General features: G+C 44.7%; 1 protein-coding gene across 1 annotated transcript in view; it reads right to left on the bottom strand.

Annotated features, from left to right (window-relative positions):
* Positions 1–10,637: 10,637 nt before the first annotated feature.
* LOC126982219 (nucleolar protein dao-5-like) overlaps positions 10,638–12,802 on the bottom strand; it is a 140,970-nt gene continuing 138,805 nt past the window's right edge. Inside the window, exon 10 of the mRNA XM_050834126.1 lies at positions 10,638–10,706. Within this exon, the coding sequence (XP_050690083.1) occupies positions 10,638–10,706 (69 nt within the window). The remainder of the gene's footprint in view (positions 10,707–12,802) is intronic.

Here is a 12,802-nt window from a genome sequence, read left to right as displayed (position 1 = left end):
ACTTTTCTCTTACTTCTCAGACACACAACAAGATACATTAACTTCTTTTCCCAGAGTAGCACTTCAGACATCTCTCTTCTTCCTCAATCACTCAACACGCATACCCTGCTCCTGTACTTATGGATTCAGCTCAGGACTCCACCTCTTCAACCTTGCTCACACATTACATTTCTTTAACACAACCACCACCATCACCTCTTGAACACCTCGCCTCCCTCCTCACGATACTCAATACACTGCATTCACTCCTCCGTTACTTGAGCCATAACTTCTCTTAAAAATCTCCCAACACTTTATTTTTCTCGCTGTCAACATGTATTTACTGAGAGCACCCCAACCCCCAACACCACCACCTGAGCATCTCCTCCTAAAGCTCTGTCTCCTCATGGCCTGCACACCACCACCACGACCTCGGTGCTGGATGAGAAATTTCCTGAACAAGTTTTTTTTTCTTTTCTTATCCTACTCGTTCGCTACACAGCTACTTGCCACCACTCACTCCCTTCTCTCCCTACTCCTTACTCTCTTGACTCCTTCCCCGTCCCCACACCAAGTTCAGTTCCTTCACTGCCCTACACCGTCCGTATTTCTCTCTTTTTTCCCCCTTCATAACACACGTCACCCAATCCTTCCCTCCCTATACTCTTCTCCCTCATTCGTACATTCCCTTTTTTTTGTTCCTTCCTCTTGACATCCCTCACTCGTTTCTCCAAACACTACACTTTCTCCCTATACTAACACTCTATTTTCAAACGGACACGAGCAAGGCCTTCTAAGAGGACACTTGTTGCCTCTCTACATTCTTCACTCCCTTCCTCTTGACACTCAATGCTCGCTAGTTGCTTCCCTTGATAATGTTTCCTTAATACCCACTCAGACACTGGTGGGACCCATTCTCTCTCTCTCTCTCTCTCTCTCTCTCTCTCTCTCTCTCTCACACACACACACACACACAAACATTGAGGAGCCTGGGTGCCTCGGTGCTACGAACAAGAGACTTACATATTACCCATGAAGCTTTTATTTGTCTTATTTTATCTATTTTTATTATTATTTTTATTATTGACTACCTTATTCCGTATCAAGGAAGTAGATACGTGTTTATTTTATGGAAGTCTTATTACATTTCTTTAGCCGTCTGAATGTGTCACTTTCACTCTAACATCCACTCTGTTAACTGGTTCCCGATAAAGAAATTGTACAAGTCTTTTTTTCAACCAAGGTCTAAATGTAGTTTAATTCATTTGGCCTATATTAACTCTCATATCGTTCGATGTTTTTTGGGTTCCCTATTTTTTTTTTTTTTTCTTCCTCTTAAGCGCATATTTCTTTCATTTCATCTTCCCGTCAGACTCGCTTATCCAGAACCTTTCACGACGGTTAACAGGAGACATTTGGCGAGGCGGGGAGCAGCAAGGACAGTGACCAACCCTCGGCAGTGTTCGCCTCAGACCCGTCCGTCGCGATCATCCGCCGATACACCGATTACAGGCTGGGCGACGGCGGACCAGTGGGGCGTGTCGGCGTGTGTGAGGGGTGGTAGGGGGGCGGCAGGAGAGGGCGAGGGGAAGGATGAAGGAGCGGGGGTGAGGGTGTTCAAATTGGTATGGCAAGGTGTCCGTTTTTGCCACACACACACACACACACACACACACACACCACACACACACACCACACACACACACACACACAGACTCACACACATGCAATCAATAACGGTTGATGGGTGTGGCCTTTGCCTTCGTGATGATAATGGGTTGATGATAATGAAGATGATGATGATGATGATGATGATAGTGGTGGTGGAGGTGGGCAGGACGCGAGTGGCGGGGTGAATGATAACGCTGGCGGTGTTGGTCAAGCAAACTCTTCGTCTACCAATCGACTTCGCATTAGGCGTCTCCATCATCATCACCGCTATCAACGCCGCCACTGCTTTAGATCACAGGCCGAAACGGTACACTTATGCAAACTACTAACACACACACACACACACACACACACACACACAAACACACACACGCAGTACCGTTCTCTACTGCCCACCTCCGTTATCACAAGACCTGCGAACCTTTGTACAAGTATCATGTGTAATGCTTCCTGTATGAGTACAAATGCCCCGTACACACACACACACACACACACACACAGGTGAACTGATATATGCGTACCATGTGGTCTGCCTGGGAAACACTGTGACCTAATAACCACAGTAGTGTGACCTTGAAATAACCCTCGAAATGGAAGAAGAAATAATAAAAGGAAGGAAAGCAACAACAGAACAAAAGAACAACAACAAAACACCAGCTTAAATTCCACCATTCAAGTCTGTAACGCAAGTCTCCACAACCTTGAAATGCAACGCCTGGTTATTATTTTTTTTCTTCTTTTGCTGTGTGGCCTCGACTGACTTACTCTACTTTTTTACACACCTGTATATGCATGTTCCTCCTCCTCCTCCTCCTCCTCCTCCTTCTCCTTCTCCTCCTCCTCCTCCTCCTCCTCCTCCTCCTCCTCCTCCTCCTCCTAACACTCCTCCTTTTTACCATCATCATCATTATTACCACCATCAAGTTCATCAACTGATCGGTATCACCCGCAGACGAAAAATACGATAAAAAAAAAACCCTAATCATAGGAAAATGTAAAAAATAAAATAAAATGTAGACCTAGAGTAGGAAGAAAATTAAAGGTAATTAAATGAAGAAGAAGGAAAAGGAAAGGAGGGAGATTAAGAGAAAGTGGAAGAGAAAGAAGAGGAGGGGGAGATGAGCAGGTAGATAAATGGACAAACAGATAGGCAGAAAAAAATTATATTGACATTTAATATTGCGGAGACAAATATAGATGATTTACTGCGAGTGATCATATAAAACGAGATAAGGAAGGGAATAAGGACGAAAACGACTAAGAAAATGAGGACGAAAAAGCGAATGAGGAGGAAGAGGAGAAACTGGAAGAGGCAGAGGCAAGAAGAACTGAAGGGGTGAAAACAATACGCAACACACAGCAACGAGTGGGAGAAACACGTCCGCACCATAAACCATCACGACCAGCATCACACGGTCTCGGGGCTGCGGCGAGTAATGGGCAGCACGCACGAGACGGCAGCTCCTGTGTGCGGCGGCCGGCGGGGCGCAGCGGGACCCTTGTATAACTGTACGTGTATACGGTGAAGGTGCGGCGTCAAGGCCACCTCCGTCCACTGCGTCGTTTCAGAGTTAACTACTGAGACGTAACTACTAGTATTATGTCGCTGCCGTCACCCTTCATGGAATTACAATATCTAATGCTGTAATAATGTTGATATGTCCCCTGTTATTATTCGTATTTTTTACAGCAAAGGAGGCAGTTCAAGGGCAATAAAAAAAACTCACTGGCCCTCTTAGATAAAAAGAAACGAGTGATATATGCAAGGACTAATTTTGAGTGTAATAAGTGGTAAAGGTAGGCTTGTCGAGGTATGAATCCATTGCTTGGCAGCGTGCGAGACGTGGCACTGACTCAAAATTCATTCACTATAAGATTAACTGTGAATGTAGTGACGAAAACTGTTGGATAGACACGAAAAATAAAGACAACTCTAGCAATCAATATATTATAAAAGAAATATGCTGACCAGTTTCAAAACACAAACCACAATACTACAATACCTAATGCAGCTATTGATATACCTTCTGTTATAATTGACATGACACCTTGCGATAAAAAAATGTATGTGTGTATGTATGTATGTATGTGTGTATGTATGTATGTGTGTATGTATGTATGTATGTATGTATGTATGTGTGTATGTATGTATGTATGTATGTATGTATGTATGTATGTATGTATGTATGTGTGTATGTATGTGTGTATGTATGTATGTATGTGTGTGAGGAACAGTTTTAAGTGTAGTTAGTTATAGAGGTGGGTATGAATCCAAGCTCTGGCAGCAACAACACACCGAGCTATACGTGACTCAGAATTAACTCACCCTAAAAAGAACTGTGACTGCAATGACAAGAAAATTACTGGATATACACGAAAAAAAAATCTAACAATCAATATGTAAAAAATGAAATATGCTGGCCAATTTTAAAAGACAAACCACACGGATATAAAGTTCCAAGAAATACAACTCTAAATAAATGATGACAATGGAATAAAAGAAATAAAAAAAACAATCCTGAGTTCATGATATTCTCATTTCACTCGTTCATAACAAAACATATCTTGTAAACAGAATTATGACATATACAAAAAAATAAATAATTACGTGCCATTATTGAATCCATAAACAGACCACTCATAAGAAGTTTTTTCCGCGCTTCAATGCTCCTACTTTATATACAATGACAAAATTATACACTGCCAACGTACCCTGTCTCTCTCTCGCTACACACCCAAGACTATTAGCTACGACTCTTACACACACCCGCCAGTGAAGGTCTCGACGGGTGTGTAGCGTGATGCTGCACTTTGCTCCTCCAGCCTCAGCTCAGTGACATTTTCTTCTGATTCAAACTTTTTGTTCTCTCTTATACTTTGGTAATTCAGTTGCAATAGCCAAGTGTGTGTATGTGGGGTGGGGTGGGGGGAGGTATGTGTGTGTGTGTGTGTGTGTTTGAGAGAGAGAGAGAGAGAGAGAGAGAGAGAGAGAGAGAGAGAGAGAGAGAGAGAGAGAGAGAGAGAGAGAGAGAGAGAGAGAGAGTGTGTGCGCTGATGGATGGACAAGGAGAAAGGCAGACCGACACAGAATGACAGAATGACAAACAGACAAACAGATAGGCACTAAACACACACACACACACACACACACACACACACACACACACACACACACACACACACACACACACACACACACTAAGACAAACAGACGAGTAGAAAAATTAAATACCGCAATTCGTTCCCTTCCTGCCGAGTCGCCGGGTGGCTGTGTTGTGCCGGGCTCATTATCTCTACCTGTGCCTCTACCTCTACCTGTACCTCTATCTCTACCTCTACCTGTGCCTCTACCTCTTCCTCTACCTGTGCCTCTACCTGTGCATACCTGGCGGCCCTTCAAGTTGGTCTTTTTCCTCATGACCTTTGACACGTTCTATCAAGTCGACAAGTTTGTAATGTTGTCCCGTTTTATTATTCTTTTTTTTCCTCGCAGTAATTGCATCTCTATATTTATCACCCCAAAATTATAGGTCAGGTTTTTTTTTCGCCCCTCAATTCTCAGTCTATCAATATGGCTATTCATTTTTCTTTATCATATTTTCTCTGATAGTAACTGATTCTTTATTTTTCTCCGCAAAAAACATCTGTAAACGTTTTTCTCTACCTTTATTTTTGTTTACTTATCTCGCTAATCTCTCTTTTTATTTATATCTAATTAACCTGTCTCTTACCCTGTCTTATAGCATTCGTGATACTGCACACACCGTCCAGACATGGCTATTAAAGAAACATCAATCTTCATGCCGTAGAAGGAAACAAAAGAAAATTACAATCACAAAATAATATAGAAATAAAAAACGTGAAAAAAAATCATGTACGACAAACAAGATTCCCAAGTCTCAACACATTTCTAAAGTTGTAAGAAGGGAAGGAGAATAATAACGGAGATTTCAGCGGAATGGATGGCCTTATCATCATCATATACGGGGAGGCTTGTGCTTAATACGGAAACTACACCCGACCTTCATCCTCCCCCCTTCGTCAGTGTCCCCTTTGCCCCTTCCCTTCCTATCTCTTCCCTTCCCTTTCCTTCCTCTCACTGTCTTCACTCGTTCCTTGCCGCGTCCTTACTACGTCTTGCTGCAGGCAGATTCTTGAACGGGTGACGTGTCTTCAATCGGCTCTTGGTAGCTGTTGTGGGTGCTTAAGGAAAGATTTGCCGAGTTAACTGTAAGCTGGACTGACTTCTATGGTTTCGGACTCCTCAGAGTTGACTGATTAACAAGAGAAGGATCGTGTAGCGTAAGGATATGAAGAAGAAGAAGAAGAAGAAGAAGAAGAAGAAGAAGAAGAAGAAGAAGAAGAAGAAGAAGAAGAAGAAGAAGAAGAAGAAGAAGAAAAAGAAGAAGAAGAAAAAGAAGAAGAAAGGGAAGAAAAGAAGATGAAGAAGAAGAAGAAAAAAGAAGAAGAAGAAGAAGATAGAAAACGAAAAAAAGCAGATAGAGAAAAGGAAGATGATGATGATGATGAGCATGATAACATGATCAAGAGTGAGACGAAAGCCAAGAGAGGTAAGGAGGAGCAGAGGGACGAAGGAGGAGCTTTGTAAGGAGGGTGTGCATGGCCCGCCCCGCCCCACGCTTTGGACGGGTCACGAGGAGTGTGAGGCATACATCAAGGACACTCATCCCTGCCACACTCACCCACACCCGCACCCTCACCCACGCTGGAACACAGGGTGGAGGGCCCTACTGGCATGCCTTCCCGAAAGGAGGCGGGAGAGAAGATGCGCAGCAGGCGTGTGCAAGGCCGCTGGTGAGACAATCAACAGTTTTGAAAAGATATATTACGTTAAATTTAAAGATCAATCCTCAAATTACATTCGGTTTCACTTCGGTATTATCTAAGCCACATCTTTTCCAGTATGCATTCCAATTCCAATTTACAGGAAATGATAATCTCTCCCTTGAATTTTAAGTAAAATAACTTAGGGAGGAAATGGAGGATAATTTTGTAATTTCTGGCGAATCCGTAAATCGCAAATAAATCTAAATGGCCCATCTAGCAACGCCAAATTTACTAAGTACCTATAAGGCACCCTTGTGTATATGACTGTCCTCGGGATATCAGAAAAAAAATACATCTCATTACAGTAGAGTCGCTCGGTCTTCCTTGTAAAGGCTGGCTGAGCTGAGCAACGAGTCGACGCTGGGCCACCACGTCTGCGCCTCAACACGACACTGGTTCAAAGCTGCACCTGCTCTCCCTCATCTCTTGCTCTTCCCTCATACACTCATGTACTTGTTCCTTTCTTACTGCCACTTAAAGCACATTACTTTATTATTATATATATATATATATATATATATATATATATATATATATATATATATATATATATATATATATATATATATATATATATATATATATATATATATATATATATATATATATATATATATATATATATATATATATATATATATATATATATATATATATATATATATATATATATATATATATATATATATATATATATATATATATATATATATATATATGCTAACAAGTATGATAAACGGGTAGGCGGTGGCTGAACGGATAGCAAGACGGCCCCGCGTTCAGGAGGACGCGAGTTCAATCCCCGACCGGTGCCACCAAGCTGGGACTTTTCAGCCGCCGCCGAGTGGCTTAAAACTACCCACACGCTGTCCAGAAGACCACCTATCAACCCGGACTCTAGATTCTAGAATTAAAGATGAAGTCTGGGAGGGCAGCATGAGCCAATGCAGGATGGCGCCACTATAAACACTCGCCTGCGCCAGAACGGGCTGGGCAGACCATCAGGACCCACCGGGAAGAAGCCTTGGACCGACCATCAGGATCCACCGGGAAGAAGCCTACCGGCGCAATAGGCCAAGACGTAAAAAAAATAAAAATAAATAAAAATAAATAAAAAAAATAAAATAAAAAAAAACAGGAGACCAAACGCCTGAGCAGACACCTCAAAAATTACCAAAAAACGACGTAGGTTCGTGCCCCGCCCGGTGCCACAAGCTGGGATTTTTCAGTCACCGCCGAGTGGCCCAAGCCTACCCACATGCTGTCCAGAAGACCACCTGTCAACCCGGACTCTAGATTCTAGGATCTAAGGTGAGCACCGGGGGGCAGCATGAGTTAATGCAATATGGCGCCACTATAAACACTTGCCTGCGCCACAGCGGGCTGGGGCCGACCATCAGGCTCTATCATGAATGCCTACCAGCGCCATAGGCGAAAACGTTAAAATATAATAATAATAATAATAATAATAATAATAATAATAATAATAATAATAATGTGACAAGACATTCGTTGAGACTCTGAGGGTCAAAAGAGTTCTAAAGCACGCCAAAGTACATGGAATTGGACACGAAAAAGACGGATAATGCAAAACAGTTAAGAAAATATTCTCCTAACAAAAGGAATCTTCAAGGTTTTGTTTGAGGGCATGAGAGAATAAACATGACCTCTTCCTTATGCAAATGAAATAATAAGGTTAATTACAAAACCACGAAGATTAACCCAGTTTCGGGAACGGGTCACCAAGACATATCACCTCCTTCCGCCCCACCTACACTAGGCTCCTGCTGCAAACACCCACGTAAAATAAGATGAAATAAATCGATTGCCTGACAACGGCGTACATCAGAAATTCAGAGAATCACAAACTAAGTTTATTGTCATTTAAACTCGAAGGGCAGCAAAAAACAGGAGTCAGTATTTTCTGCGACCATGATTCAGTAAAGAAGTTAGTCCTTAAAACTCTGGGCTTCAGACGTTGACAGCTACAGATCTAGTTGGCATTAAGCTCATTTGAATTACACGTAACTATATAGTACATAGCGTGCACAACAGGTAGGTAACGTGCACTGGCTAGGGTGGACTTTGAGACCTTAAAAATGAGGTAAGCAAATAAAATACTCAGAATGGCTGATCATTTTTACGGACTTCGTCCAAGAACTGCTCGAAGCTACTCAGATACAATGAGGAAAAAAAACTGCTGGCGAAGAGGAAATGAATAAAGGCACGTGCAGAGGTGAAGAACCGCACGCCACTACATCTTCCGGAAGACACACGACTCGGAGCCCCGCGCGAGGGCGGCGGGTGTGGATGTGCCCGGACCATTTGGACACTGCGGGGGTTCGACCACCACGGAGAGGCTCGGGGAGGAGGGAAAAGAAAGGCTCAGGGATTTATGACGATGCCGCGTAAATTTACTTAAACGTTTTCCCCATTCACAGTCCAACCATACTTCTCTCCCTTCCTTCCCCTGAAGTCACGTCCACCTGGTTTCTACGCCCTCGTGCTCACCTGTAACCCGTGGCGAGGTACCGTTCAGATCAAAGACTTACTCAAAAGAACCGGGGCAAGGGATCACACTAATGATACTCCTTAAGGTCACACAGGAACCACAGGCGCCACGCAGCGTCACGTCACGTCACTCACCGCTCGAAAACACCACCACCACCACCACCACCACCACCGCTGCCACCCACGCTTCACCTGGCCCGGCCGCAGGTAACCGTGAACACGACAACCACTAATGATGACACCCTCGCCTTCCTCTTCCTCCTGATGGCCCCTCCGGCAGGTCCCACACGCCATAGATGACGCAGCGGGGAGGCAGAACGCGACTACCCATACCCACACACTCCACTCTTACTTATCACCTCCACCCCACCCCCACAAGCCTACTCTCCTCGCCACCCACAACCATCCATCCACCCACCCGCCGTTCTCTACTTTACTACCCACTTCCGGCGCCTTCCCTCACGACATGCTAACATTCCTTGCCAACCACCATCACATCCACCCTCTACCCCTCCCATCCCTCTTACCCCACCACCACAACCACCTTCACCTTCAACATCTCCCACCTCACCTTCAGTCACCATCACCACCACTACAACTACCACCGCATCTCAGTAAAATCCTCACCACCCTACCGCCTCCACCTAAACTCACTACCATCACCACCACCAAAGGCCATCACTGTTTCGCCTTCCCGGTTCAGCAGCATCAGAGAGCTCCTGTTGCTGCTGTTCTTGCCGCCTCTGCTGTTACTGCTGCCCACCGAACCGGATTTCAACAGCAGGGCCCCAGCGTCCCCTTACCCCACGCGACGCTCTGCCCTGCCCACAGCCACCGGTGACCGCGAATGACATTTTTGTACGCTCTCTCTCTCTCTCTCTCTCTCTCTCTCTCTCTCTCTCTCTCTCTCTCTCTCTCTCTCTTTTCAAGCATACATCCTTTTCTTTCACGTGCTCTTGAAAATTTCAATGATTGAAATTCATATCACAAACAAAGGACTTCCTTTCCTCACCTCTTTCCCTCCTTTCATCCCTATGCCGTGATCTATCAACTTCACTGTTGTAATGCCTCGCTGTATTTTTGTACCTACATATGTATATTTTGTATCTGCGTATGTGATATTTTAGTGTAAGTTATTGTTAAGGAATGCCAGACCACGTGGAAAATGGAGGCGGGGAAGGAAATGGGAAACGGAACATAAGAACATAAGAACATAAGAACATAGGGAAACTGCAAGAGGCCGGGTGGCCTACACAGGGCAGCTCCAGAATCCCCCCCACTAACGGTGGGTGAGGTGTAGTTACAGGGGTTACAGGTAGAGGCTTGATCCTCGTTATACCGGCGGTACTAGGCACGCATCCAGTACCCCGTCACCTTACTCCACCCACACCTCACTGCCACCTGTCGTCCTCGTCCATGTAGCTATCCAGTCTACTCTTAAAACAAGCTATCGTCCCTGCACTAACTATGTGATTGCTGACTCTATTCCATTCCCCCGCCACCCTATTACTAAACCAATGCTTGCCTGGTGTTGGGCGCAGTAGGAAGGGATTAGAGGACACCTGGAAGGGGGGAGAAGTCAAGAGAAGCTTAAGATGTCCGCATCTCAGAACACCTGTGCTTTGACGTCACGGAGTTGAAGGCGTGGTTAGAACAAGGGTGTGTAGAAGTTTGACGTCACAAATTAGAGGCGTGACCTGAGGAGAGATGTGTCGGAGAAGACGGGTGAGGTCTGGGAGTCACGGGTATGGGAAGGCGTGTGAGAGCTGTGATGTGTGGAGCAGTTGTGGTGATGGTGTATTGAAGAGTGTATAGGAAATAGGGTGTGAGTGTGTACGGGACTTGTGGTGTGTAGATTTTGGTGGTTATACCTTGGTGTGGGGAGAGTAAGGGAAAAAGAGAGAGAGAGAGAGAGAGAGAGAGAGAGAGAGAGAGAGAGAGAGAGAGAGAGAGAGAGAGAGAGAGAGAGAGAGAGAGAGAGAGAGAGAGAGAGAGAGAGAGAGAGAGAGCGAGAGAGAGAGAGAGAGAGAGAGCGAGAGAGAGAGAGAGAGAGAGAGAGAGAGAGAGAGAGAGAGAGAGAGAGAGAGAGAGAGAGAGAGAGAGAGAGAGAGAGAGAGAGAGAGAGAGAGAGAGAGAGAGAGAGAGAGAGAGAGAGAGAGAGAGAGAGAGAGAGAGAGAGAGAGAGAGAGAGAGAGAGAGAGAGAGAGAGAGAGAGAGAGAGAGAGAGAGAGAGAGAGAGAGAGAGAGAGAGAGAGAGAGAGAGAGAGAGAGAGAGAGAGAGAGAGAGAGAGAGAGAGAGAGAGAGAGAGAGAGAGAGAGAGAGAGAGAGAGAGAGAGAGAGAGAGAGAGAGAGAGAGAGAGAGTGAGAGAGAGAGAGAGAGAGAGAGAGAGAGAGAGAGAGAGAGAGAGAGAGAGAGAGAGAGAGAGAGAGAGAGAGAGAGAGAGAGAGAGAGAGAGAGAGAGAGAGAGAGAGAGAGAGAGAGAGAGGGGTGTGTACTTGTGTGTGTCGCGTTGGTCTGGGGAACGTGGTGAAATATTGTGTGTGTGAAGTGGAATTTGTAATGTAAATATTTAAGTATCAACATATAGTTCATTTTGTTACTGTGACTTTTGATTAATCCTCCTCTAAGCACATCGTGGGGGTGAAGTCGGCCTAGGTTTGTCCCAGGATAGCAGGATTGAACTTGTCTATCACATACTGGGTCGTATTAACTGGCTCTGTTACTTGTAGTACGTCCTACCTTACGTAGACCCAGCCTTTGTTCACCCCAGCTCACCCACCCACCTTTCCACCCATCTATCCACCTCTCCACCTATCCCCTCACTTTCCCTTTCCTTAATCCACCTCTACATCCATCTACTTTTGCATCTGTCATCTCATTTCAACAAACATATACCTCTGCACCAATCCGCCTAACTTCCGGCTCATCTATCCACCTTTCCTTCAACACACACACCTTTCCACATCACCCATCTCCTATACCATCCACCTCTAGTTGAAGGAAAAAGGAAGCGCTTAAGAGGACGAATGGGCGATCAACGGGTACATGCATCAACCGCTCCTCCACACACATACACCCACCTCCTTACCCATCTACCCACCTCCTACTCACCCACCTTTCCCTACTTCCACTAATCCAGTGTTACACATCCCCAACCCCCGAGAGCAAACCCCCAATATTTGCAGACAATCGCTCGCACGCCACGCTTCATGACGATAGAAAAGTCTTAACACACCGTTTTACCCCATTCCTCCAAGGAAAGCTGGCTCGCCCCTGGATACACGTTTCCCTCACCTGCCCGCCCGTTCACGGAGGTTAATGACACCGTGAGGGAGTGCGAAGGAAAAAGGAAGCGCTTAAGAGGACGAATGGGCGATCAACGGAAGAGGGGAGAAAGGGGAAAGGAGCATCTAAAAGAGAAGACCGGTGAATGGAGAGAAGGCGAGAAAAGGAGAAAGAAATATTTAAGTGGAAGGTGAACTAGAAATAAGGAAGAAGAGATCACATAGGAGAAAAGAGCGTAGAAAAGGAGAGAGAAAGAATGAGAAGAGATTTTTTAAGAGGAGGGGTCGTAAAACAAAGAGGGAGAAGAACAGAAAGAAGTATTCAAGAGGACGGGGCGCTGAATTAAAAAAAGTAAAGAAAAAAGAGCATTTAAGGAGACGCTGAAGAGGAAGAAGAGGGAAAGAAAAAGAGAATTTAGAAAAGGAACCATAAAAAAGAAAAAAAAAAAGAAGAGGCCGTCTAAAATAAATAACTGAAAAAAAGTAGGAAAGAAAGAAGAGAGCACT

The sequence above is a fragment of the Eriocheir sinensis genome, chromosome 4 (assembly GCF_024679095.1).
Source record: "Eriocheir sinensis breed Jianghai 21 chromosome 4, ASM2467909v1, whole genome shotgun sequence".
Lineage (NCBI taxonomy): Eukaryota > Metazoa > Arthropoda > Malacostraca > Decapoda > Varunidae > Eriocheir > Eriocheir sinensis.
The sequence above is the reverse complement of the archived record's forward strand: the minus strand, read 5'-3'. Positions and strand labels throughout refer to the sequence as shown.